This window comes from Dendrobates tinctorius, unplaced genomic scaffold (genome assembly GCF_039654945.1).
Source record: "Dendrobates tinctorius isolate UK_male_01 unplaced genomic scaffold, ASM3965494v1 ptg000103l, whole genome shotgun sequence".
NCBI classification, from domain to species: Eukaryota; Metazoa; Chordata; class Amphibia; order Anura; family Dendrobatidae; genus Dendrobates; species Dendrobates tinctorius.
This window is the reverse complement of record NW_027361771.1, coordinates 38,907,589-38,932,620: the sequence shown is the minus strand read 5'-3', so window position 1 is coordinate 38,932,620 and position 25,032 is coordinate 38,907,589. Positions and strand designations below refer to the sequence as shown.

The 25,032-nt window shown below is 43.9% G+C and overlaps 1 protein-coding gene across 1 annotated transcript in view; it reads right to left on the bottom strand.

The window, feature by feature from the left end:
• Window positions 1–2,974: 2,974 nt before the first annotated feature.
• LOC141100062 (neuropeptide Y receptor type 4-2-like) overlaps window positions 2,975–25,032 on the bottom strand; it is a 41,936-nt gene continuing 19,878 nt past the window's right edge. The window contains exon 2 of the mRNA XM_073588256.1: window positions 2,975–5,616. Coding sequence (XP_073444357.1) covers window positions 4,497–5,603 — 1,107 coding nt within the window. The 5' untranslated portion in view covers window positions 5,604–5,616 and the 3' untranslated portion in view covers window positions 2,975–4,496. The remainder of the gene's footprint in view (window positions 5,617–25,032) is intronic.

Below are 25,032 nucleotides of genomic sequence, written 5' to 3'. Positions count from 1 at the left end.
CCGACCAATTCCCTAGTGAGGGTTTAGGTCAGGACGAGCTAGGGTTTTTAGGTACCTGTTGTGTGCCCGGTGCGGAACCGGCATAAGGAACGTTAGGAGTGCAGGGACACTAGCTCAGGGGAGCTCAGGAGGTCTCCACTTCCCTATTCCCTATCGCAGGGCCCACCATTGTTAAAGTTTCCCAGGTTTCCCTTATTGTTTAAATTCGCCTTACTGGAGGCGGGGTTTCCAGACTTGTATAACGTGTTATACCTAAATTCGTCAGTTGGAGGCGGCGTATCCAGCTGCACGTTTTATTATTTAAATTCGCCCAACTGGAGGCGGTGTATCCAGGGTCACGTGTGTCATATGGGTTCGCCTTGCGGTACTCGCTGCGTCCAGACACACGTGACCGTGACAGGTAGCTGACATATGTATGCCCATCACAAGCAATGCATGGCATTGACGCAATGTGCCACCAAGACTTGCATGCCAAAGTCAGGTAAAGACTATAAAAGATAACACAGCACATCATGGGAGTGGAGGAAGGTAAGAAGAATGGGTAATTGTCTTAATGTGTTGGAAAAGAGTGGCAGAGCAGACATTATACCAGGAAGTAGACCAGGATGGAGGACATTATGTAAGGAGATGGTCGGTCCCGTCAGTTGCGCTCCCTCCTTCTGCCATGTGACCCCCTAAGCACTTCTTATGTACATAAGTTATGTATCTGTACTGTTTTATGTGTCCTTGCAATGTACTGTATTATATTGTGCATGTTCCGCTTTAAATGTATTAGAGTTGGGGCAAGAAATAGTTAATGTCAGGGGTTGGGTCAGCAGCACAGAGAGAGGAAGCTGTTTCCCACCAGTTCTGCCTGGATCCTTGACAGATGCAGATGTGTCAGACAGGGCACTGCCAGACCCCCAGATGGGAGCGGTCTGTTGCTCCGGACTAAAGAAGACCACGGACGAAAGAGGACTTCTATACAGGATCTCTGGACTACAGAGGAGCCTCCGCTGAAGGGGGTCTCAGGTGCCCAGATACCAGCGGATTGGACAACTGGGATTCTCGGCTGCTGCAGCCGTAGAGGGTGCGATTGCAGTTCATGTCAGGGAAAGAACAGGAAATCCAGTGCTCGGGATTGTCGTTGATGTCCATTCTTCACTACCTGTTTCAATAAAAGTTATGTTTTCCCTGTTGGAACACAGCTAAATCTTTGGACTTTTAATCACCTAGACTGCTGTGACAAAAGGAAAGAATGTAACTTTGCTTGGGGGAAAAGCCTAATCCATCTCATATCACATGTTCAAGGGGCTGGGGTGTATACAGACTGTGTTTAGAGGGTGAGCTCGGTCTGGACTTCCACCCCGGTGCCTCTTGTATTACAATTATACAAGGAAGTGACCCAGAATGAGGGTCACTATACCATGATGGGGCCAAGTGTAAGGGTCATTATACCAGGAAAGGGCCCAGGATGGAGAACATTACAACAGTATGGGGTCCAGAAAGGGGAATATTATACTAGGAAGGGGGACAGGGCAGTGGACATTATTACAGGAAAGTGCCTGGCTGAGGACCTTATTACATTAAGGATGAACACGTATGTCTTTATGGGATCTAGAACGCTACAAGGGCACTCACATCTGACTAACTTGGAGGTGGGGGCCCAGGGCCATATTTTGCACTGGGGCCCATATGACTCTAGTTACAACACTGGGTGTAGCTATAGAAGGCACATAAGTGGCTGAGTCTCCTGGGCCCTGTTATTGGAGCCCTTCTGACACATCTCTGTAAAGTTACATTATAAATGAAATGTATAGCTCTCAACCATCATGGGTCCAGTGAGATAGTCCAGAATTGTTTGAGCTGTCGCTTGAGGTTGAGGAAGAGACTGAAAGACCTGCAAGGACCTTTAGGTCACGTGATATTCTCAATTCATGTGACTGGGTATCAGAGAGCAACACAATGTGTGTGGGAACAGTTTGTGCATCATAGTGTGTGGTCGGACACTAGAGTCATCATACAGTGTGATGGGGGGCACTATACAGCACATCATGCTGCTTGGGAAGCATTTGGGATATCATATTGTATGGCGTACTATGGGGAACATCATACTCTGTGGGTGAACTGTGGTCATCATACTGTATGGTGAGCACTAGGGTTGTATCACTATGTCTGTGAAAGGTCATGAAAGAGGTATTGTTTTGTGTGGAACACTAATTAGCTTCAGCAAGAGCAATATTTTGGCGTGGGCACATATAAAGGACTTGGGCAAGGTTAAAGGGAGCCCATGCGCTTCAACCCAGCAGCATTCACATACTGTATATATTACTAAATTCCCTGCCTAACTAGCCCTTTATAATGTTATTTACTTAAATAGATATTTTAAAAAAATACTTATAGCCTCTGTTTTTCTTATGCTAATTAGGGCTTTGTCTAGTCAGCACTCTTTGCATGTTATAACGTCTTCTGCACATGCGCACTGTCCCTCTGAAGTCGGGAGGTATACACCTGGCTTGAGATGCACAATGACGCTGCCAAATAGCATGAGCGAGATTTGAGTAGAGTGGGCGCCAGCTCTTGCAAATCATGTTATCCAGGCCCCACAGGGGCGTGATAATATCCAAAGAGGGATGACTACTCTGGGGAAACTAACACCCCATCGAAAAGTCAAAGGACTAATTAGCATAAGAACAATGGAGGGTATAAGTACTTTTTTAAACATGGATTTAAGTGAATAGCATAAAAAGACGATTAGCCAGGAAATTTAGTAATACATATGAGAATGCTGCTGGGTTGAAGGGCATAGGGGACCTGATAGGCTCCCTTTAAGAAAATGGCTTACCATAAAATAAAAATGGTATGGGTTCATCTTTAGTTACATTTGTAAGGTACAGTATGGACATATGGTCTTAAGGGCACTGTGTTATATCATGAAAATTACTGTTATTTATGTGGCGAGTTCTTTATGAATGTGAAACGTGCGAGACAAAAAAACTTTCATAATGGTGAAAACTTTTAATAACATGGCTGGCAGAAAGAAATCAAACCAATACATCTTGACAAAGGAAACTTTCATTTTGAAGCAGAAAACAATTGAGCTTTGACAAAAATGTATAGTAACAATCAATAGAAGATATAACATTCTGGATAATTTATCTTGTTCCTATTCACATGCAATTAAGAAAAAAAACCTGATGGCCCTAAATAAAACCTCTGTGTGCACTTACAAAATTGAGCAGAACATTTTCTTTTGAGGTTCTTCATAAAAAAAGTATAAATATCTATAGGGTATCAGGAATTCTAAAAGCCATGCAGAGACAAATCTGGTTTAGGTCAAGGCTGGTCCTCTCAAAATGTGGTCTTTATGAGTAATTATGCAACACCAACTTAGGAAATGATGCCATAGAATGGATCTACAAATAACATGGCCACCATTTCTGAAAAGAAAACTCGGTGAATACTCAATTCAAAGAACCATGTTATCAGCCAGACCCAGATGACATTAAACAATGTGATTTCATGGTCAAGCTCACCTGAAGATACATCTACATAAATGGTATGCGCACATGTCATGGTTACGATGTTCATATATAGAAGATTAGCTATACACTTCTAGATAGGAATTGACACAACACACAATGAAATTCCTATAAATATGAAATGTAAGAGCATAATAATTTGTACATGCTGATAATGAAAACGGTATTTTACTTAAAAAACTAGAAAGTGTAATTTCAATGTTCAAAGGATACTTCATGCTCTAGAGTTCAAGTGACATTACTGATGTCCCGTGCCATATACTGTACTTACTTACATTCCCATAGTTTCATGGCAAATCTTCAAATATTTGTCTTCATGGGTGGTGAAAGAAAACCTCAGTGATTTCGGAATTACAGACTTAGCTCCAAAGTCCCTTTATTCCCAGCATTCTCACTGCGTTAATGTACTGTAGAGGTTGAGCAACAGGTATTGTTGTAACCATACCAATGGATATTCACAATATCTCCTACCGGCTTCGTATTATGAAGCAACAATTATCTAAAAATTTTTTGGTTGAGGAGAAGCCACTTAAAATTAAACAAACTAGCTGTCTTAGACAGGGGTATACTTGTTGGATTTTGCAAAGTGGTGACAAGGCAGGCCCCATAATACATACGAAATAGGGACCTCTGGTCCTCATTATGGTGCTGGGTTTCGTTATTTGGGTTTCGACACTTGTGCTACCCTTGTTATTCCCTCTCTGTTCATTCTTTTACTCAAATGCCCAAACACCTTATTTGTTAAAAAAACGTTCCTCAAAAGAGGCTTATGCTGCACATGTTTTCACCTCTCAGTAGCACAAGGAACCAATCGAGGCTGGACACTGACTTTTCAAGATTCCCATAGTTCCCCTCTAAGGTATATGCAACCTGTATTTTGAGCTAGGTTTTATACAACAATTAAACACAAGTCTACTATTCACTTTGAGCTATTTTGAAAAGTCTTCAAGGAAAGTCTTAGTTTTCTCTCTTCTTTCAAACTGTTTCCAGTTTGTGCTCTGAACTTGGTGACCCAGGCAAAATATTGTCAGCTGTAAAGTGTTTGATGGACAATGGATGTTTTTCAGATTCATCCAATATATCAGGCCCCTTCTTTCGCTGGCCTTTACATTTCTGGACCAAGATTTTTATTTCCTGTTTTACATTGCTGTTCAGTAGGCCATATATGATTGGGTTGATGCAAGTAGAAATCATGGCAAGCAGGTGACACAATGAGAAGATAAGATTATGGTAGCAAACAGAAATCAATTGATGGTTCCATTCCACAATAATGTTAAAAATTTGAAGTGGCAAGTAGCATACTGCAAACGCTCCAAGCATTGATGCTAACATAAGATTCACTCTTCTCATATGGTTGTAGCTCCTTCCAAATAGACCCTCCCTTCGACGCAGATGAACTGATATACGAAGGTAGCAGCAGATTATAAAACAGAGGGGTATCACATATTGCAGAAGTAGCAATGTCACTGTATAAGCCATCCTCTGTTGACTTGATGTCCAATACTCCGCACATACAGACTTGTCAACAAGGAAGTCTAGCACCTTTGAAATATTTTTGTGAGGACCATCCTTTAAGTCTACTGCATAGACCAATGGCAGAGCTAAAAGTGAGGCCAGTCCCCAGACAAGAAGAACAGCTGTGTATGCTTGAGGGACATTGGGCTTCCAACCTGTGGGATGTAGAATAAGTTGGTGTCTTTCTAAGGCAATTAGTACTAAGATCATGACAGACACAGTAACAGATGCACATCCAATAAAATTGGTAATCTTGCATAAACACCGGCCAAACATCCAATAATCCATAATAGTGTAGACAACTGTGAAGGGCAAGCAAAAAATTCCAACTAATATATCAGAGAAAGCCAAGTTGGCAATGAGAATGTGTGTAACATTTCCCTTCTCCTTTCTCCGGCAGATCACGTATATTAGAGAGCTGTTCCCAAGCAAGCAGAAAAATATCAGTAGACTGTATGAAGTTCCAATGAATGGAGTTATATCTGGGGAATGTCTACAGTTATTCATGATAGAAGTTTGGAAAAGCAGAGCAGTAGACAGTTTGTCATACAATATGCTGTGGTTCATCTTGTCTTGAGGACTGTATAAAAATAGAAAAAAGAGTTAGCTATACAGTAATAAATCAGCTTTTCTCTGCCAAATATGTTATTATGTTTTAGCAATATAACTAACTTTAAATTCAGCACACACCCTCCGTAATTTATAATATAATTGTAAATTTATTTATGATGTGTTGTAATGATCACATAAGAGAACAATGGCATTTAACATCAACACAAAAAAGGAGGAGTGGGGGATAAGAGAGGAGCACATGGAAAACAAGAAAATGGGAATCAGGAGTTGATACATTTGCAGAGCCTCTGATGCGCCTAAACTATGGAAACCCCCTACAAGTGACCACATTTTGGAAACTACTCCTGTCAAGAAATTTATTTACAGGCAGGCGCTATTAGCACCTTGAATCCACAGGTGTTTCACAGATGTTTATAAGATTAAGACATAAAAATGAAAAAATATATTTTTTCCACATAAAATGTTGTTTTTTCCCAAATTTTTCATTTTCACAATGGTAACAGGATAAACTTTTCTTATGCAATTTCTCCTGAGTACATCGATGCTTCATATGTGGTGAAAAACTACTGTTTGGGCACATGGCAGAGCTCGGAAGAGAAGGAGCACATTTGACTTTCATAACACAAAATTGACTGAAATAGATAGCGGACGCCATGTCGCATTTGCAGAGACCCTGATGTGCTTACACAATGGAAACCCCACACAAGTGACCAAAACTACTGCGCATGCCCAAGATCCCCAGCCCCGCGGTGTGAATAAATCATAAGCGACTGCGGGGCGGGATCTCTGGCCACGCGATAGGAAGGCCGGGATGTGATGTGACAGCACAGGCAGCGCTAACTGCGCATGCCCAAGAAGATATGGTACAGCGCAGGCGCCACGATTTCAAAAGAAGCTGAGGAGGCGGCGCCAAATACTGAAGAAAGAATATGATTTATTTATCAGTGTAAACCAATTTTTTGCTATGATGACAATATCCTTCATTTTTGTCTTGATACCCTCCATATTGAAATCTTATTACGTATTTTGTATACTATTTTCAATCATATTCTAAATAAAAAATATACCGTATTTTTGTACGAATTGGTGGGTGGTCTCTGTTACTCCATTTGGCCCTTTATATGTATTCGTACAGTCAACAACTGTGGAGAGATCTTAACCCCTTTACCCTCAAGGGTGGTTTGCACGTTCATGACCGGGCCAATTTTTACAATTCTGACCACTGTCCCTTTATGAGGTAATAACTCTGGAACACTTGCATGGATCCTGGTGATTCTGGCAAAGTTTTCTCGTGACATATTGTACTTCATGTTACTGGTAAAAATTAATTCATATAACTTGCATTTATTTGTGAAAAAAATGGAAATTTGGTGAAAATTTTGAAAATTTCACAATTTTCCAACTTTGAATTTTTTATGTCCTTAAATCACAGAGATATGGCGCACAACAAACTTAATAAATAACATTTCCCACATGTTTACTTTACATCAGCACAATTTGGGAGCCAAAATTTTTTTTGTTAGGAAGTTACAAGGGTTAAAAGTTGACCAGCGATTTCTCATTTTTACAACACCATTTTATTTTTATGGACCACATCACATTTGAAGTCACTTTGAGAGGTCTATATCATAGAAAATACCCAAAAGTGACACCGTTCTAAAAACTTCACCCCTCAAGGTGCTCAAAACCACATTCAAGAAGTTTATTAACCATTCAGGTGCTTCACAGGAATTTTTTGAATGTTTAAAAAAAATGAACATTTAACTTTTTGTCACAAAAAAAATTACTTCAGGTCCAATTTTTTTTATTTTACCAAGGGTAACAGGAGAAATTGGACTGCAAAAGTTATTGTGCAATTTGTCCTGAGTACGCTGATACCTGATATGTGGGGGGAACCACTGTTTCTGCGCATGGCAGAGCTCAGAAGGGACGGAGCGCCGTTTGACTTTTTGACTACAAAATTGGCTGGAATTCAGATTGGACGCCATGTCATGTTTGGAGAGCCCCTGATGTGCCAAAACAGTGGAAACCCCCCACAAGTGACCCCATTTTGGAAACTAGACCCCCCAAGGAACTTATCTAGATATGTCATGAGAACTTTGAACCCCAAGGGCTTCACAGAAGGTTATAACGTACAGCCGTACAATTGAAAAATCATAGTTTTCCACAAAAATGATCTTTTCATCCCCAATTTTTATTTTCCCAAGGGTAATAGGACCCCAAATGTTATTGAGCAATTTGCCCTGAGTACGCTGATACCCGATATGTGGGGGTAAATGACTATTTGGGTGCATGGCAGAGCTCGGAAGGGAAGCAGCGCCATTTGACTTTTTTGGCTGGAATTGAGATCGGACACCATGTCACGTTTGGAGAGCCCCTGATGTGCCTAATCTGTGGAAACCTTCCACAAGTGACCCCATTTTGGAAACTAGACCCCCCAAGGAATTTATCTAGATGTGTTTTGAGCACTTTGAACCCCCAAGTGCTTCACAGAAGTTTATAACTCCTGGGCGTGAAAATACAAAAATCATATTTTTTCCACAAACATGATCTTTTAGTCCCCAATTTTTTTATTTTCCCAAGGGTAACAGGAGAAATTGGACCCCAAAAGTTGTTGTCCAATTTGTCTTGAGTATACCGATACCCCATATGTGGGAGAAAACTACTGTATGGGGACACATCGGGGCTCGGAAGGGAAGTAGTGACGTTTTGGAATGCAGACTTTGATGGAATGGTCTGCGGGTGTCATGTTGTGTTTGGAGAGCCTCTGATGTGCCTAAACTGTTGAAACCCCCAACAAGTGACCCCATTTTGGAAACTAGACCCCCAAGGAACTTATCTAGATGTGTGGTGAGCACTTTGAACCCCCAAGTGCTTCACAGAAGTTTATAACGTAGAGCCATAAAAATAAAAAAATCATATTTTTTTCTACAAAACTGATATTTTTGCCCCAAGTTTTTATTTTTCCAAGGGCAACAGGAGAAATTGGACCACAAAAGTTGTTGTGCAATTTGTCCTGAGTAGGCTGATACCTCATATGAGGGGGAAACCACTGTTTGGGCACATGGCAGAGCTTGGAAGGGAAGGAGCACCGTTTGAATTCGCATAATTGGCTGGAATTGAGATCAGACGCAATGTTGCGTTTGGAGAGCACCTGATGTGCCTAAACAGTGGAAAACCCCAATTCTAACTCCAACCCTAACCCCAACACACCCCTAACCCTAATCTCAGCCCTATTCCTAGCCCTAACCTTAACCCTAACCCTAGCTCTAACCCTAGCCCTAACCTTAGCCCTAACTCTAACCCTAACCCTAGCCCTAATGGGAAAATGGAAATACATTTTTTTATTTTATTATTTTTCCCTAACTAAGAGAGGGATAAAGGGTGGTTTGATTTACTATTTATGGCGGATTTTTATGTTTGGCAGCTGTCATACGCTAAAAGACTCTTTTTATTGTAAAAATAGTTTTTGCATCACCACATTTTGAGAGCTATAATTTTTCCATATTTTGACCCACCGAGTCATGTGATTTCTTATTTTTTGCGGGACGAGTTGACGTTTTTATTGGTATCATTTTCGGGCACGTGACATTTTTTGATCGCTTTTTATTCCGATTTTTGGGACGCAGAATGAACAAAAACCAGCATTTCAGGAATTTCTTTTGGGGGGTGCGTTTATACCATTCCCCATGTGGTAAAATTGACAAAGCGGTTTTAGGCTGTGTGCACACATGAGCGTTTTTTTCACATTTTTTAAGCGTTTTTACCGGCAAAATTGATTTAAAACACTTACAAGAAGCATCCCATTCATTTTAATGAATTCTGCCCTTTTTGTGCATATTGATGCATTTTTTTCCGTGAAAAGAATGCATCGCTGTAAAAAACGCAGCATGCTCATTAATTTTGCGAAAAATCCACATGTCTAGCTATTTTGTATGAGACTGGGGCCGCACGGAAAAAACGCGCGGAAAACGCGCAAAAACCACGCAGAAAAAACGCGCGTTTTCTGGGAAGGAGTCCGGTTTTCTGTCAGGAATTTTTTGCATACATGTGCACATACCCTTATTCTTTGGGTCAGTGCGATTATAGTGATACCTCATTTATGTCATTTTTTAATGTTTTGCCACTTTTATGCAATGAAAACAATTTTATATAAAAAATATTTTTTGCATCGCTTTATTCTGCGAGCTATAATTTTTTATTTTTTTGCTGATGACGCTGTGTGGCAGCTCATTTTTTGTGGGACAAGATGACATCTTCAGCAGTACCATGTTTATTTATATCCGTCTTTTTGATTGCGCGTTATTGCACTTTTTGTTCGGCGGTGTGATGATAAAGCATTGCTTTTTGCTTTGTTTTTTATTTTTTAAGGGGTTCATTAAAGGGCTTAACTAGTGGGAAAGTTTTATAGGTCAGGTCGTTACGGACGCGGAGATACTAAATATGTGTACTTTTATTGTTTAATTTTTTTATTTCCGAAAAATGAATTTATTAGGGAATTTATATTTTCTATTTATTTAGCGATTTTTTTATAAATTATTTTTACAGTTTTTTTTTTTACTTTATTATATTGTCCCAGGGGGGGACATCACTGTAATATGTCAGATTGCTGATCTGACAGTTTGGACAGCACTCTGTCAGATCAGCGATCTGACAGGCGCTGCAGAGTCTTCCTCATTGCCTGCTCTCTGCAGGCACTGAGGAAGCTGCCTCCCTGCAGGCCCCCGAAGACCCCCGCAGCCATAATGGATATGGGGGCCTGCAGGGAAGGAGGCCCCCAGAGCAGCGGGGGTCTCAGGGAGCCCCCTCCCTGCCGATGCTTCCCTAATCGCCCGGTAAACTGTGATCATGTTTGATCGCAGTGTGCCAGGGGTCAATGTGCCGGGGGCGGTCCGTGACCACCCCTGACACATAGTGTAGGGAGTCAGCTGTGATAATCAGCTGACACTCGGCCGCGATCTGCTGATCCCCTACCCCCGGGAGCGCCACTGATCGCTTAGACGTACTATCCCATCCCTGGTCATACGGGCCCGGGTACCGTGGACGTGATAGTACGTCTCATGTCAGAAAGGGGTTAATATTGCTGCTGGGAGAAGGCACACTTATGAGAGCCCTAGATCAGTTTGCAAAAGAAGAATGGTCTGAAATTCCAGTTGAGAGGCGTAAGAAGCTTACTGATGGTTATAGGTAGCGATTGATTGCAGTTATTTATTCCAAAGGGTATGCAACCAAATATTAAGTTGAGGGTGCCAACAATTTTGTCCTGCCTATTTGAGAGTTTTGAATGAAATTATGTCTAATTTGTCTTTTTCTCTGTGCTTTTTAAATAAATATGTGTATAAGAAAACTTGTTTAACTGCAAATATTTTGGGGGGAGAAATACTTCATTTTCTGAAACAATTTCAAGTGTGCCAACAATTTTGGTCATGACTGTCGTATATCTTACAAAAAAAGCTCCAGCCACTCTATGTGACTTGACAGGCAGTACCTTTCGGGTATGTGCACACGTTGCGGATTAGCCTGCGGAATTTTCTGCAGAGATTCCGCATCTCTTGGCAGAAAACGCAGGCTAAAACGCTTGCAGTTTTTCTGCAGAATTGATACGGATTCCTTGAGGTTTTCCGGCGGATTCCATTGCGTTTTTGCTGTGCGGATTTGGTTTGTGAACTTTCTACCTTGTGGCTCTGGAGGAGAGAGAAAGCAAGAGAGAGAGAGAACCAGAGAGAGAGAGAGATATGCCAGAATGGAAACCGCAGCTGCGGATCCGCAAAAAGAATTGACATGCTGTGCAAAATAAACCGCTGTGTTTCCGCGCTGAATTTTCCGCAGCATGTGCACAGCGTTTTTGCATTTCGCATTCATTAACATTATGTGCACAACGCACTGCGGATTTGAGACAATTCCATGCGTCCAAAAACGCTGCGGAAGTGCATCAAAATCCGAAATGTGTGCACATAACCTAACAATGTGCGATGTGCTCACTGCCATTATTTCCCTATTCTATGTGTAAGTGGGTGGTCTTGTGACCGCATCTATGCAATTTGCGTATTTGAAGTCACATGCCAAGAAGACTCTACTTACCTTTTTTTTTAAATGTTCTAATGGAAAAGAACATAGTCAGCATGTAACCGCAAGTATGCAGATTGCTTTCATGTGGTCATATAACCGCACACTGTCACGATTTAGCAGTCTGCAGTCAAATAGGATGGATTTTTTTCTCAGCCCAGAAACATGTTAAAAAATAAAGCCTATAAAAGGTGAAGAATAAGTATAATATGCCGAGATCTCAATTTTTTAGAAATCTTCAATTAAGATCGCTCTCCATTAGTAATGGGGAGTATTGGGAGGAGATCTTGAAATCCCCCCCTTAATGTCTCCCCTTTAGTGAACATTAAAATGACTCATGTATATATTATTCACCAATCCTGCCTAACCCCATTAAAGTTGTAGCAGATGGGTAGATTACCCTTTGTTGGAACGATTATAATGTCACACCTTAAATGCAAATTTCTGGCACATGGTTCAGGCTTGTCCAATTATTCCCTCCTTCTGGACACCTTCCTGTTTTCTTTCATATCCATTTCCGTCCCACTAGATGCTAACATATGTTTATTTGGGCTACAAGATGTGGAAATATGGAGTCATTGTAGTAAGGTGACCGGCTGGAGGGGGGTGGTCCTCTTTATTGGCCGTCCTCTTGACAACCACAGCAACATACAGCAGGAGTTAGACACTCTCCAGACACAGGCCCGGGTACCTTTGCTTCCTCCTTACTTCTGTATGACGGCCCTTGCGGCTCTTTCACTGCAGCTGCCCTAGGCCTACCACTACAGCGCTTCGCCTGCCCGAGTCCGTCCATCTTGAGGTACCCCCAGGCTCTCTCAGTCTGCGGCTTCTCTTGTCTCTCCATCTGCGGCTTCTACTGTCTCTCCGTCTGCGGATTCTCTTGTCAGGGTCACCCCCCCTGACTGTCTCAGATGTCAGTCCCTTCTGGAGCTTCTCCACTGTACTTCTCTTCCTCAGGTCTACTCTTCTCCTCAGCTCCTCTCCCTGGACTGACCGCTTCTAGAACTCCTTACCTGCCTTTTATCCCCCTCCTTGAGGATTCCTCCCAGAGTTCTGGTAATCCCGCCCCCCATGACTGTGCGGTTTCGTAGCCATAAGCTGATGTTAAGTCCATTTCTCACATCTCTCTCTACTCCCATCTTGTGACCAAACTGTAGTACTACACTCATCTTTCCCTTCTCCAGCTGTCTCCCATCTATAAATGCAACAGTCCACCTAAAGCACACCATACCTTTACCTTCCCACTGCAGACAGGTCCGTACGTCAGTCCACCTCCCCTACACTCCCCCTTCCTTTGTCCATTGTTGTCCTCTACAATCTCGCTTCCCTTCTTTATCGTTCTAAAGCTTCCCCACCTTCTCTTGTCGGACCGGTTGTTGAGCCAGGCCCGCGATACGCAGGTGGCTGAACCAAACCGGGAGCACCATGCTCCGAGTAGCTTACGACTTACTCGCCAGAGCGTATGCCACTATGACATTTCCATCTGGCTGGGCTAGGACCAACCGGACTACTCTACGGGTGCGTACCTCCCACTTTTCTCCCCTTCTGTAACACTCTTACATTTGGAGGCCTATAACCGAGGCTGTAGCCTACAAGGTCACAGACCGCTTCCCTCCTCTGATTTGGGGTGTTTGTGGTACTAGGGTCTTGACCTAGGAACCACTGTCTGTTTCTATTCCACTCGTCTCTTTGTCCTTTCAAAGTAAATAAGTCATGGTCGGCGTTTTTCTCCTCACACTTAGTACCCGGGACCTGTTGAACATTTTCATCATATTTTTTCTTCATACATATAACATTTCAACAACTATCTATAGTTTTTAACTATGCCATGTTTAATACTACCATGATTAACTTTTTTTTTGTGTTTTGTATCTTTTTCAAGTAAAGCATAACATTTTGATTATTTAAATAAAATAAGACATAAACATTGGTGCTCCCACTTCCTTTAAAGAGAGCACTCCCCCATATGCATCCCTGCCACAACAGGAGCAGGCATCTTCTACCCGTTTCAGGGTAGGCGATGACCGCCACCGCATAGTACCCACAGGGGCACTATTCTTTGTAGTAGGAGACCAGATCTCCCTCCCGCAGAGCTCGCCCATGTCTGATGGAGGTCACATTGAGGTAGACTTTGTGGCCGGTGGCGAAGTCCCGGAGGAACACATAGCCTTTCACAGTGTTGGTATGCACCAGCCGCCCGTACGATCGAGGGGTAGCCATGGCTGCCTCCCCCTTCTCATGCAGCAGCACCCACACCTCCCGCTCTTTGGCCTTCTTCTGCTCAATGACCTCCGCAACCCAGGCGGAAGGTCCGGTGTAAGCCGCAGAGTCCAGCGGGCGGACCGCGGTCGAGAGCGGGGCAGAGGCGGCCGCAGATGCCTGTTGACCAGCTGCAGCTGGGGCCGGGCGAAGGGTAGGGGCAGCCGTGGGTTCCGGTGAGTAGGCCGCAACCAGAGTCTAGAGCAGTGTAGAGGCGGCCGCAGGCATTGGGGAGCAGGCCGCAACCGGAGTCATAGACGGGGTAGAGGTGACCACAGGCATCGGTGGGTAGGCCGGGACCAAGGCGGCCACGGGCTCCGGCGAGTAGGCCGCAGCCGAGGCCGCGGAGGGAGCAGCGGCGGCCGCGGATGCCGGTGAGTAGGCCGCGGCAATCTGGGGCGGGGCCGAACTGGCAGCTGGCCCCGATAGGCCGCCGGCGGAAGATGGAGCGTGGCAGGGGCGGCCGCAGGTCGGTTCCACACCGGCGACATGGAACGAGGTGCCGCCGGGCGAGGTGGCTCAGGATCGTTGACAGGAGCCGCGAAGTCATCCGGGGCCGGAATCGCTGGAGAGCGGGAGGTCGGGCGGGGAGGCCAAGGGCCAGTGTCAGGGCCCTGGGGCCTGTCTTGTACACGGGGCATGTGGGCGGGTACTGCCTGCAGCTCTTTCACTGCAGCTACCCTAGGCCTACCATTACAGCGCTTCGCCTGCCCGAGTCCGTCTGTCTTGTGGTACCCCCAGGCTCTCTCAGTCTGCAGCTTCTCTTGTCTCTCCGTCTGCGGCTTCTACTGTCTCTCCGCCTGCGGCTTCTCTTGTCAGGGTCATCCCCCCTGACTGTCTCAGATGTCAGTCCCTTCTGGAGCTTCTCCACTGTACTTCTCTTCCTCAGGTCTACTCTTCTCCTCAGCTCCACTCCCTGGACTGACCGCTTCTAAAACTCCCTACCTGCCTTTTATCCCCCTCCTTGAGGATTCCTCCCAGAGTTCAGGTAATCCCGCCCCCCATGACTGTGCAGTTACGTAACCATAAGCTGATGTTACCTTCCCGCTGCAGGCAGGTCTGTACGTCAGTCCACTTCCCCTACACCATCATACCAGAATCTTTCTAAGGGCTCATACTCACTTGCAAATACTACATACTCACTCTCATACGAGTCTCTTGCATGATAACCTGGCACTGCCGCCGGCACTCGGACCGGAGCGTGCGGCTACCGTTCCCAGTGCCGGCGGCAGTGCCAGGTTTTCATGTGAGAGACTCCATTTTTGGACTATCAGCTGCCAGCACCGCCATCAGGGGCTTATCTACAGCATTCTATAATGCTGTAGATAAGCCCCCAATGTAACCTGAAAGATAAGAAAAATGAGTTATGTTATACTCACGCAGGGGTCCGGTTTTAGTCCAATGGGTTTCGCGGTCCAGTCCGGCACCTCCCATCTTCTTTGCTTCCCATCGTGGCTCCTGCTCAGGCGCACTGCTCTGCCCTGTTGAGGGCAGAGCAGAGTACTGCAGTGATCAGGTGCCGGGAGAGGTCTGACGCCTGTGCACTGCAGTATTGAGCTCTGCGCCTGCGCAGGAGCCACGACAGACAGCAAAGAAGAGGACATCACTGTTAGAAGATGAGAGGCGCCGGACCGTAACACCCATCGGACCAAGACCGGACTGCCCCCTGTGATTATATTATAACTCAAATTTCTTATCTTTCAGGTTACATCGGGGGATTATCTACAGGATTACAGAATGCTGTGGATAAGTACCTGATGGCGGTGCCGGCAGCTGATACTCGAAAAATGGAGTGACAGATTCATTTTAAGGGTCTCCGTTGATTCCATAAACACGATAATCACATATGAGAAAACAGTGTATCATAATATATGAAGATGTCTTCCGAAGTTTGATAAGCTATGGGACACATGGAACTCATTGGCACATACTTGCTTTCACAACTGAGGTATTACTAATATTACCAGTTACATATAGATTGGTGGGACTCTTACAGTGGGCAGTGAAAGGTTTTATTGTTATTGATAGATCTGAACAGTTTATATTCTGCGCTTGAACTGTAACGTGTATATTGTTTCCAGGTTTCCTGAACATAAATTAGGTTATAATTGACTTGCTAATATCAAACTATGCAATGATACGTGTACCTGAGAAACGCCCTTATATATACCATTTGAAGAAAAATGCATAGTGCTGTATTTTAGTTTCTCTCTACACACATCTGCTCCCCACCTAACATACAGTATATCATGGAGTTCAAGACTGTATGGCTTCCAAACATTGTGAATGAGAGCTTTACCCAATTGCTTTGGATTTGTCTTAAACAAATGTTTGTGTAATTTTTATGTGAGACGCACTTCATGTCTACTACCGGGTGATGGAGAAAACTGTACATGTGATGGGAATCAGTGTTGGGATATGTTTGCCTGACGGGGTTTTCTACCAATTAGGTAGCAATAGCTCGGTTATCGTTCATTGAGTAATACATCTGAATTGATTGTTGACACAGTAATCCGGTTATATTAATTGTGTTATTCTGTTATCAACATGTAATACATGTTCCCTTGTGTTCTGTACAAGCTCGCAGATTACACTACTACACCAGTGACACGTGAGAACACACGTCCTCTTTAGTCATATTATTACGCAGACTCTTTTTCTTCTGGAACATTCAGAACTAAGAATAAATAACGTTCTTAATTACTATAATTGTAGTGAAAATAGTTGCTCGACAAAATTTGTACTTGGTTATGAATGTTTAGTAAGAAAAAGAGCCAGCATAATAGTACATAATAATAGATCTTATTGACGTAACTAAGCTCTTTGGAGAACAAAGATTTGGAAATGAGCACCTTTAACACGTTCATGACCTTGGACGTATCCATACATCCAGGTTGGTAAGTACTTACTGACCTTGGACGTATGGATACATCCAGGCGTTTTTGATAGTGATCATCGCCGGGTGTTCAGCTGACATGACAGCTGACAGCTGGCACTCATTGCCAGGAGCTGTGTGGGCAGTTTAATGCTCTAAATGTTGCGATCGTTATCGATCGCAGCAATTAGAAGGCAAGCAGTGGTCATCGCTAGGGGTCGATCGTTGCCATGGTGACTCAATGTTGTCATGACAACATCTGGGTCACCAGGCTCTAGCAAGTTACCGTTAGATCATGAGCAGTGCTCCTGCACTTCTATGCTTTGTAACTGTGATCAGAGCTGTGAAAGTCAAAGTCCCATAGTTGGACAAAGTAAAAAATTTAAAAAAATTGTAAAAATATTTAACCCCTTTTACCACCCGAGACGTATCCATACGTCCCTGTGAACTGGTACTTATTGACCTGGGACTTATGGATTTGTCCCTGTGATTTTTTGCACACGGAGGCTGTGTGCATGCAATTGCTGCCAGCTGATTCTAACAGCTGACACCCGTCACTCAGTTATAAGAGCAGTCAAACACCACTCCAGGCACTTTAAACCGATAAATGCTGCAATTGAACTTGATTGCAGCATTTTAGCAGCAGGCAGAGGGAATACAGCCCCTCTGCCCTTGGATCAGAGACCCCGTGACATCATAGCGGGGTCCCGATCATTACCATGGTGACCCGATGTCATCATGATGACATCCGGGTCACCAGACCTAGCAAAGTTGATGACCTGTAGAAGCGCTATGCAGCGCGAAACGATCGTCGTCTGTTTTCTGCTCCAATGTTTTATCTGCCTGCTGTTGGTATGATGATGCCACAATAAAGGATTATTTTGCACGGTACGGTCAGTGCCTATCGGCTTTCTTCACTAGGGAGACCTAGCAAAGTTGCTTGATCATGTTGATTATGTTCAAAGTATGATGAAGCAAATTTGTTTGTCAGTGCAGTGCTGACAGTTTGCATAGCATAGGGATGCTCCTGCATCCCTATGCTATGCAAACGATCAACCTGCAAAAAATGAAAGTCCCATAGTGGGACAAAGTAAAATGTTTAAAAAAATTATTAAATTTTTTTTAAAAATATAAAAAATAATAAAAATATATTGTACCATGAATAAATATTTTTATGAAAAAAATATAAACAATAAAAGTACACATATTTGGTATCGTGGCTTCCGGAACGACCCGACCTATAAAACTGTCCAATTAGTTAACCCCTTTAGTGAACACTATAAAAAAATTTAAAAAAAATGCTTTATTATCATACCACAGAAGAAAAAGTGGAATAAAAGGCAATAAAAAAGACGAATGTAAATAAAAATGGTACCGCTGAAAATGTCATCTTGTTCCACAAAAATCAAGCCACCATACTGCTCCATCAGTGGAAAAATAAAACATTATATATTTCAGAATAAAGCAATGCAAAAATAATAATTTTTTTCTATAAAATAGTTTTTATTGTGTAAAAGCACCAAAACATAAAGCGATATAAATGGGGTATCACTATAATCGTACTGACCCGAAGAATTAAACTGCCTTATCAAATTTACCACATGCAGAATGACATAAAAAAATCCTGAATTGCTGTTTTTTGTTCATGCTACCTCCCAAAAATGGCAACAGAAAGTGATCAAATATTGTCAGGAGAAAGAGAAAAATGTGATTTTTTTTTTTGTATTTTCAATGTGTCCGCCATACATCTAGATAAGCTCCCTGAAGACTTAAAGAACATTTTTGTGGAAAATTTTGATCTTTTTATTTTCACAGCTCAACGTTATATATTTCTGTGAAGCACCTGGGGATCCAAGGTGCTCAACACACATCCAGATAGGTTAGGTGATTAGGTCACTTGTGGGGGATTTCCACTGTTTAGGTACATCAGGGGCTCTCCAAAGATGACTTGGTGACCTGTCTTGATTCCAGCCAATTTTGCATTTAAAAATCAAGCAGTGGTCATTCCCTTCCGAGCCCTGCCATGTGCCCAAACAGTAGTTTTCTCCCACATATTTGGTAGCGGTATGCTCAGAAAGTATAATATTACAGGGTATATACACTAGTTTCCTTAATATTACGTTGATCCAGGGAGCTAGTCTGATTGCCGTATGTGGAGTCGGGAAGGAATTTTTTCCCCCAATGTGAAGCTTACTGTTTGCCGCATGGGTTTTTTTTGCCTTCCTCTGGATCAACATGTTAGGGCAGGTTAGGTTAGGATATGGGTTGAACTAGACGGACTTAAAGTCTTCCTTCAACCTTCATAACTATGTAGAATAAATTGCACAACAAATGTTTTGGTCCATTTTCTCCTGTTACCCTTGTGAAAATAAAAAAAATTGGGTCTAAAGTAAATTTTTGTGAAAAAAAGTTAAATGTTCATTTTTTCCTTCCATGTTCCATTAATTCCTGTGAAGCACCTGAAAGGTTGATAAACTTCTTGAATGTGGTTTTGAGAACTTTGAGGGGTGCAGTTTTTAGAATGGTGTCACTTTTGAGTATTTTCTGTCATGTATACCCCTCAAAGTCACTTCAAATGGGATGTGGTCTTTTTAACCCATCTAACTTCCTAACAAAATAAGTATGTTTCAAAGATTGTGCTGATGTAAAGTAGACATATAAAAAAAACTAGTTCAGTTCGAAACGCTTTGCTTCAGTATTGGTGCGGCTTGTCCGCTACTTTCTGTTTTTATGACCAATACATTTTTTGAAAAATTTGGAAGCTGAATTGAAAATTTTTTTATTGGACTTTTGGACGTGAAACTACACGGAATTCGTGCTTCCACGCACCACTAAGCCAAGGCAGGTGAGCTGGTTTATTCATTTTTTCTGTAAAGTAGACATGCCTGAAAGGTTATTTTTTAACTATTTTGTGTGATGTAACCAAATTTTTAAGGTTTTCCAAATTTTTGCCAAATTTCTGATTTTTTTCCCAAATAAACGCAAGTCATATTGAATAAATTTTACCGTTATCATGAAGTACAATATGTCACGAAAAAATAATCTTAGAATAAGTGGTATCAGGTGAAGCATTCTAGCGTTATAACTAGAGTTGAGCAAAACGGGTCGAAAAAATTCAAAAGTCGGCGACTGTTGGCAAAGTCGGGTTTCATGAAACGAAACCCGACCCTAGGATGAGGTCGGCCACGAGGTCGGCGACTTACGCGCCAAAGTCGCGTTTCAAAAGTTTGTTTTGCGCTCTTTTTCAGCCAATCAGGATCCACGGACACTGTGGGCAACGTGATGACATAGGCACGGGTCACCACCATCTTTCAGAAGGGCATGCAAGTGATTGGCTTGCTTTGGTGGGCGTCACAGGGGGTATAAAAGGGCGTGCACGCCGACCGCCATCTTAGTTCTGCCGATCTCAGTATAGGGAGTGGTTGCTGCTGACTCTGTAGGGAGAGCGTTAGGCAGGGAAGAAGACAAAAAAACTGCTTCTGCTGCTAGCGATTTGGCCTGCACAACACACCAGTCACTGTGTGTGCAGTGCAAAGGGAGGCTATATAGTGGTGTATCAGTGGTGTTGGTTGTTGGGCTGCCTTCAAAGGCTTCCTGACATTCCTGCATTGCTGTTTACCCACTGCTCCGCAAACTGCTTTTTTAAAAGCAATCCCAATTTTTTTTTTTTGTCCTGCTGAGAAGAAAAAAAAACTGCTTCTGCTGCTAGCAATTTGGCCTGCACAACACACCAGTCACTGTGTGTGCAGTGCAAGGGGAGGCTATATAGTGGTGTATCAGTGGTGTTGGTTGTTGGGCTGCCTTTTAAGGCTTCCTGACAGGCTGGCATTGCTGTTTACCCACTGCTCCGCAAACTGCTTTTTTAAAAGCAATCCAATCTCCCTTATCCTCTAGTCACTTTTGTCACAGCTGTGCCATCGAGCCTGTCACATAGCGCTCAGATATTCATTGGGCCTCACACAATCCAAAAGTGTCCAGTGTCCAAAAGTGTGTGCAGAGATTCAAAATCTCCCTTATCCTCTAGTCACTTTTGTCACAGCTGTGCCATCGAGCCTGTCACATAGCGCTCAGATATCAGTGGGCCTCACACAATCCAAAAGTGTCCACTGTCCACAAGTGTGTGCAGAAATTCAAAATCTCCCTTATCCTCTAGTCACTTTTGTCACAGCTGTGCCATCGAGCCTGTCACATAGCGCTCAGATATCAGTGGGCCTCACACAATCCAAAAGTATCCACTGTCCACAAGTGTGTGCAGAAATTCAAAATCTCCCTTATCCTCTAGTCACTTTTGTCACAGCTGTGCCATCGAGCCTGTCACATAGCGCTCAGATATCAGTGGGCCTCACACAATCCAAAAGTGTCCAGTGTCCAAAAGTGTGTGCAGAGATTCAAAATCTCCCTTATCCTCTAGTCACTTTTGTCACAGCTGTGCCATCGAGCCTGTCACATAGCGCTCAGATATCAGTGGGCCTCACACAATCCAAAAGTGTCCACTATCCACAAGTGTGTGCAGAAATTCAAAATCTCCCTTATCCTCTAGTCACTTTTGTCACAGCTGTGCCATCGAGCCTGTCACATAGCGCTCAGATATCAGTGGGCCTCACACAATCCAAAAGTGTCCACTGTCCACAAGTGTGTGCAGAAATTCAAAATCTCCCTTATCCTCTAGTCACTATTGTCACAGCTGTGCCATCGAGCCTGTCACATAGCGCTCAGATATCAGTGGGCCTCACACAATCCAAAAGTGTCCAGTGTCCAAAAGTGTGTGCAGAGATTCAAAATCTCCCTTATCCTCTAGTCACTTTTGTCACAGCTGTGCCATCGAGCCTGTCACATAGCGCTCAGATATCAGTGGGCCTCACACAATCCAAAAGTGTCCACTGTCCACAAGTGTGTGCAGAAATTCAAAATCTCCCTTATCCTCTAGTCACTTTTGTCACAGCTGTGCCATCGAGCCTGTCACATAGCGCTCAGATATCAGTGGGCCTCACACAATCCAAAAGTGTCCAGTGTCCAAACGTGTGTGCAGAGATTCAAAATCTCCCTTATCCTCTAGTCACTTTTGTCACAGCTGTGCCATCGAGCCTGTCACATAGCGCTCAGATATCAGTGGGCCTCACACAATCCAAAAGTGTCCACTGTCCACAAGTGTGTGCAGAAATTCAAAATCTCCCTTATCCTCTAGTCACTTTTGTCACAGCTGTGCCATCGAGCCTGTCACATAGCGCTCAGATATCAGTGGGCCTCACACAATCCAAAAGTGTCCACTGTCCACAAGTGTGTGCAGAAATTCAAAATCTCCCTTATCCTCTAGTCACTTTTGTCACAGCTGTGCCATCGAGCCTGTCACATAGCGCTCAGATATCAGTGGGCCTCACACAATCCAAAAGTGTCCAGTGTCCAAAAGTGTGTGCAGAGATTCAAAATCTCCCTTACCCTCTAGTCACTTTTGTCACAGCTGTGCCATCGAGCCTGTCACATAGCGCTCAGATATCAGTGGGCCTCACACAATCCAAAAGTGTCCAGTGTCCAAAAGTGTGTGCAGAGATTCAAAATCTCCCTTATCCTCTAGTCACTTTTGTCACAGCTGTGCCATCGAGCCTGTCACATAGCGCTCAGATATCAGTGGGCCTCACACAATCCAAAAGTGTCCACTGTCCACAAGTGTGTGCAGAAATTCAAAATCTCCCTTATCCTCTAGTCACTTTTGTCACAGCTGTGCCATCGAGCCTGTCACATAGCGCTCAGATATCAGTGGGCCTCACACAATCCAAAAGTGTCCACTGTCCACAAGTGTGTGCAGAAATTCAAAATCTCCCTTATCCTCTAGTCACTTTTGTCACAGCTGTGCCATCGAGCCTGTCACATAGCGCTCAGATATCAGTGGGCCTCACACAATCCAAAAGTGTCCAGTGTCCAAACGTGTGTGCAGAGATTCAAAATCTCCCTTATCCTCTAGTCACTTTTGTCACAGCTGTGCCATCGAGCCTGTCACATAGCGCTCAGATATCAGTGGGCCTCACACAATCCAAAAGTGTCCACTGTCCACAAGTGTGTGCAGAAATTCAAAATCTCCCTTATCCTCTAGTCACTTTTGTCACAGCTGTGCCATCGAGCCTGTCACATAGCGCTCAGATATCAGTGGGCCTCACACAATCCAAAAGTGTCCAGTGTCCAAAAGTGTGTGCAGAGATTCAAAATCTCCCTTATCCTCTAGTCACTTTTGTCACAGCTGTGCCATCGAGCCTGTCACATAGCGCTCAGATATCAGTGGGCCTCACACAATCCAAAAGTGTCCAGTGTCCAAAAGTGTGTGCAGAGATTCAAAATCTCCCTTATCCTCTAGTCACTTTTGTCACAGCTGTGCCATCGAGCCTGTCACATAGCGCTCAGATATTCATTGGGCCTCACACAATCCAAAAGTGTCCAGTGTCCAAAAGTGTGTGCAGAGATTCAAAATCTCCCTTATCCTCTAGTCACTTTTGTCACAGCTGTGCCATCGAGCCTGTCACATAGCGCTCAGATATCAGTGGGCCTCACACAATCGAAAAGTGTCCAGTGTCCAAAAGTGTGTGCAGAAATTCAAAATCTCCCCTGTCCTATAGACACCTTGTACCTTGTTTTACATTACTATATAGTTTGTTGGATTTTGTCTACATTTCTACCAAAAATGAGGAAGGCTGGTGGAAGAGGCCGTGGAATTGGGCGGAGGTTGGCAGCTGGTAATGATGGTGTTGGTGGTGGATCTGATGGTAGTGGCAAGAGCAAAATAGGACCGAATGCAGGAGGTGCTGACCCTGCGTCATCGTCTGGCTACATAAGGCCTCGAACGCTTAGTTTTCTAGGAGTTGGCAAACCGCTTTTAAAGCCAGAGCATCAGGAAAAAGTTTTGTCTTACATTGCTGACTCAGCCTCCAGCTCTATCGCCTCCTCTTCTTCAGTTGTAAAAAGTAAAAGCACTGAGTCGTCATTGGAGGCTCATGTTCATGAACCACACCTTTCCTTGTGTCCTTCACCCCAACCAAGATTGAAGGATGACGCAGGCCATACTACTGATTACTCCATGGAGCTGTTTTCACATACCATGCCTGGATTATCAAGTCAAATGGTGAATTACCCAGGCCAAGATGAATCTGACATGGAGTGCACTGATGCACAGCCGCTGATGGATGATTCTGCTGGTACATTCACTCAGAGCACTACATTGTCCTCGCAGTGTACAGAGCCAGATTCTGACCCTGATGAGACTCAGGTGCCCCTTCCCGCACACTATACCACCATACACGGTGACACAGAGGAAGGTGCACATGACATAGAAGAGGAGGTGATGGATGACCCAGTTGTTGACCCAGATTGGCATCCATTGGGGGAAGAGGGTGCTGCTTCCAATAGCTCAGATGAGGAGCATCCACAGCAGACATCGACATCGCAACAGCTGTTATCTGGCAGGCCCGGAGCACTCCAAAGACAGGTTCCAAACATCAAAAGAGTTGCTGGACAGCTTGTCCAGAGGGTCAAAAGATCACAGCGTGCTAGGCCGCAAAATGTCTGCCAAAGTAGGAAGAGTGCAGTGTGGCACTTTTTTGAACAAAATCCTCATGATCAGGCCAAGGTTATCTGTAAGAAGTGCGCAAAGACCTTTAGCCGAGGGAAAAATCTGAAAAATTTGAATACCAGTTGCATGCTTAGACATTTAACCAGCATGCACTTGCAAGCGTGGACACAACACCAAACCTCAAGTGCCACATGGGCAACTGATCACAACGAAGGTAGTCAGCAACGCTACATTGTTTCCCCCACTGTAAGCCCACTGGTTAGCACAGCAGCAAATGTTGAGGTGTCGTTGCAAGACCACAGCAGTCAGGGAATCCCACTGTTATATCAACGAAAGACTGATTCTAGGCCATCAGAAAGAACACCAACTCCATCACCATTATCAACCCTCTCTCAGTCCGCCCTGTCCAACGCTACTTCCACCATATGCAGCTCTCAAGTCCAGCTCACCCTCCCAGACACTATGAGTAGGTCAAGAAAGTACTCAGTCTCTCATCCGCGTACACTGGGTTTGAACGCCCACATTGCCAAACTAATCTCGTTTGAGATGATGCCCTTTCGGTTGGTGGAAAGCACAGCTTTCCGCGAACTCATGGCCTATGCAGTACCACGCTATGACCTACCCAGTCGCCACTTCTTCTCTCGCAAAGCCATCCCAGCCCTCCACCA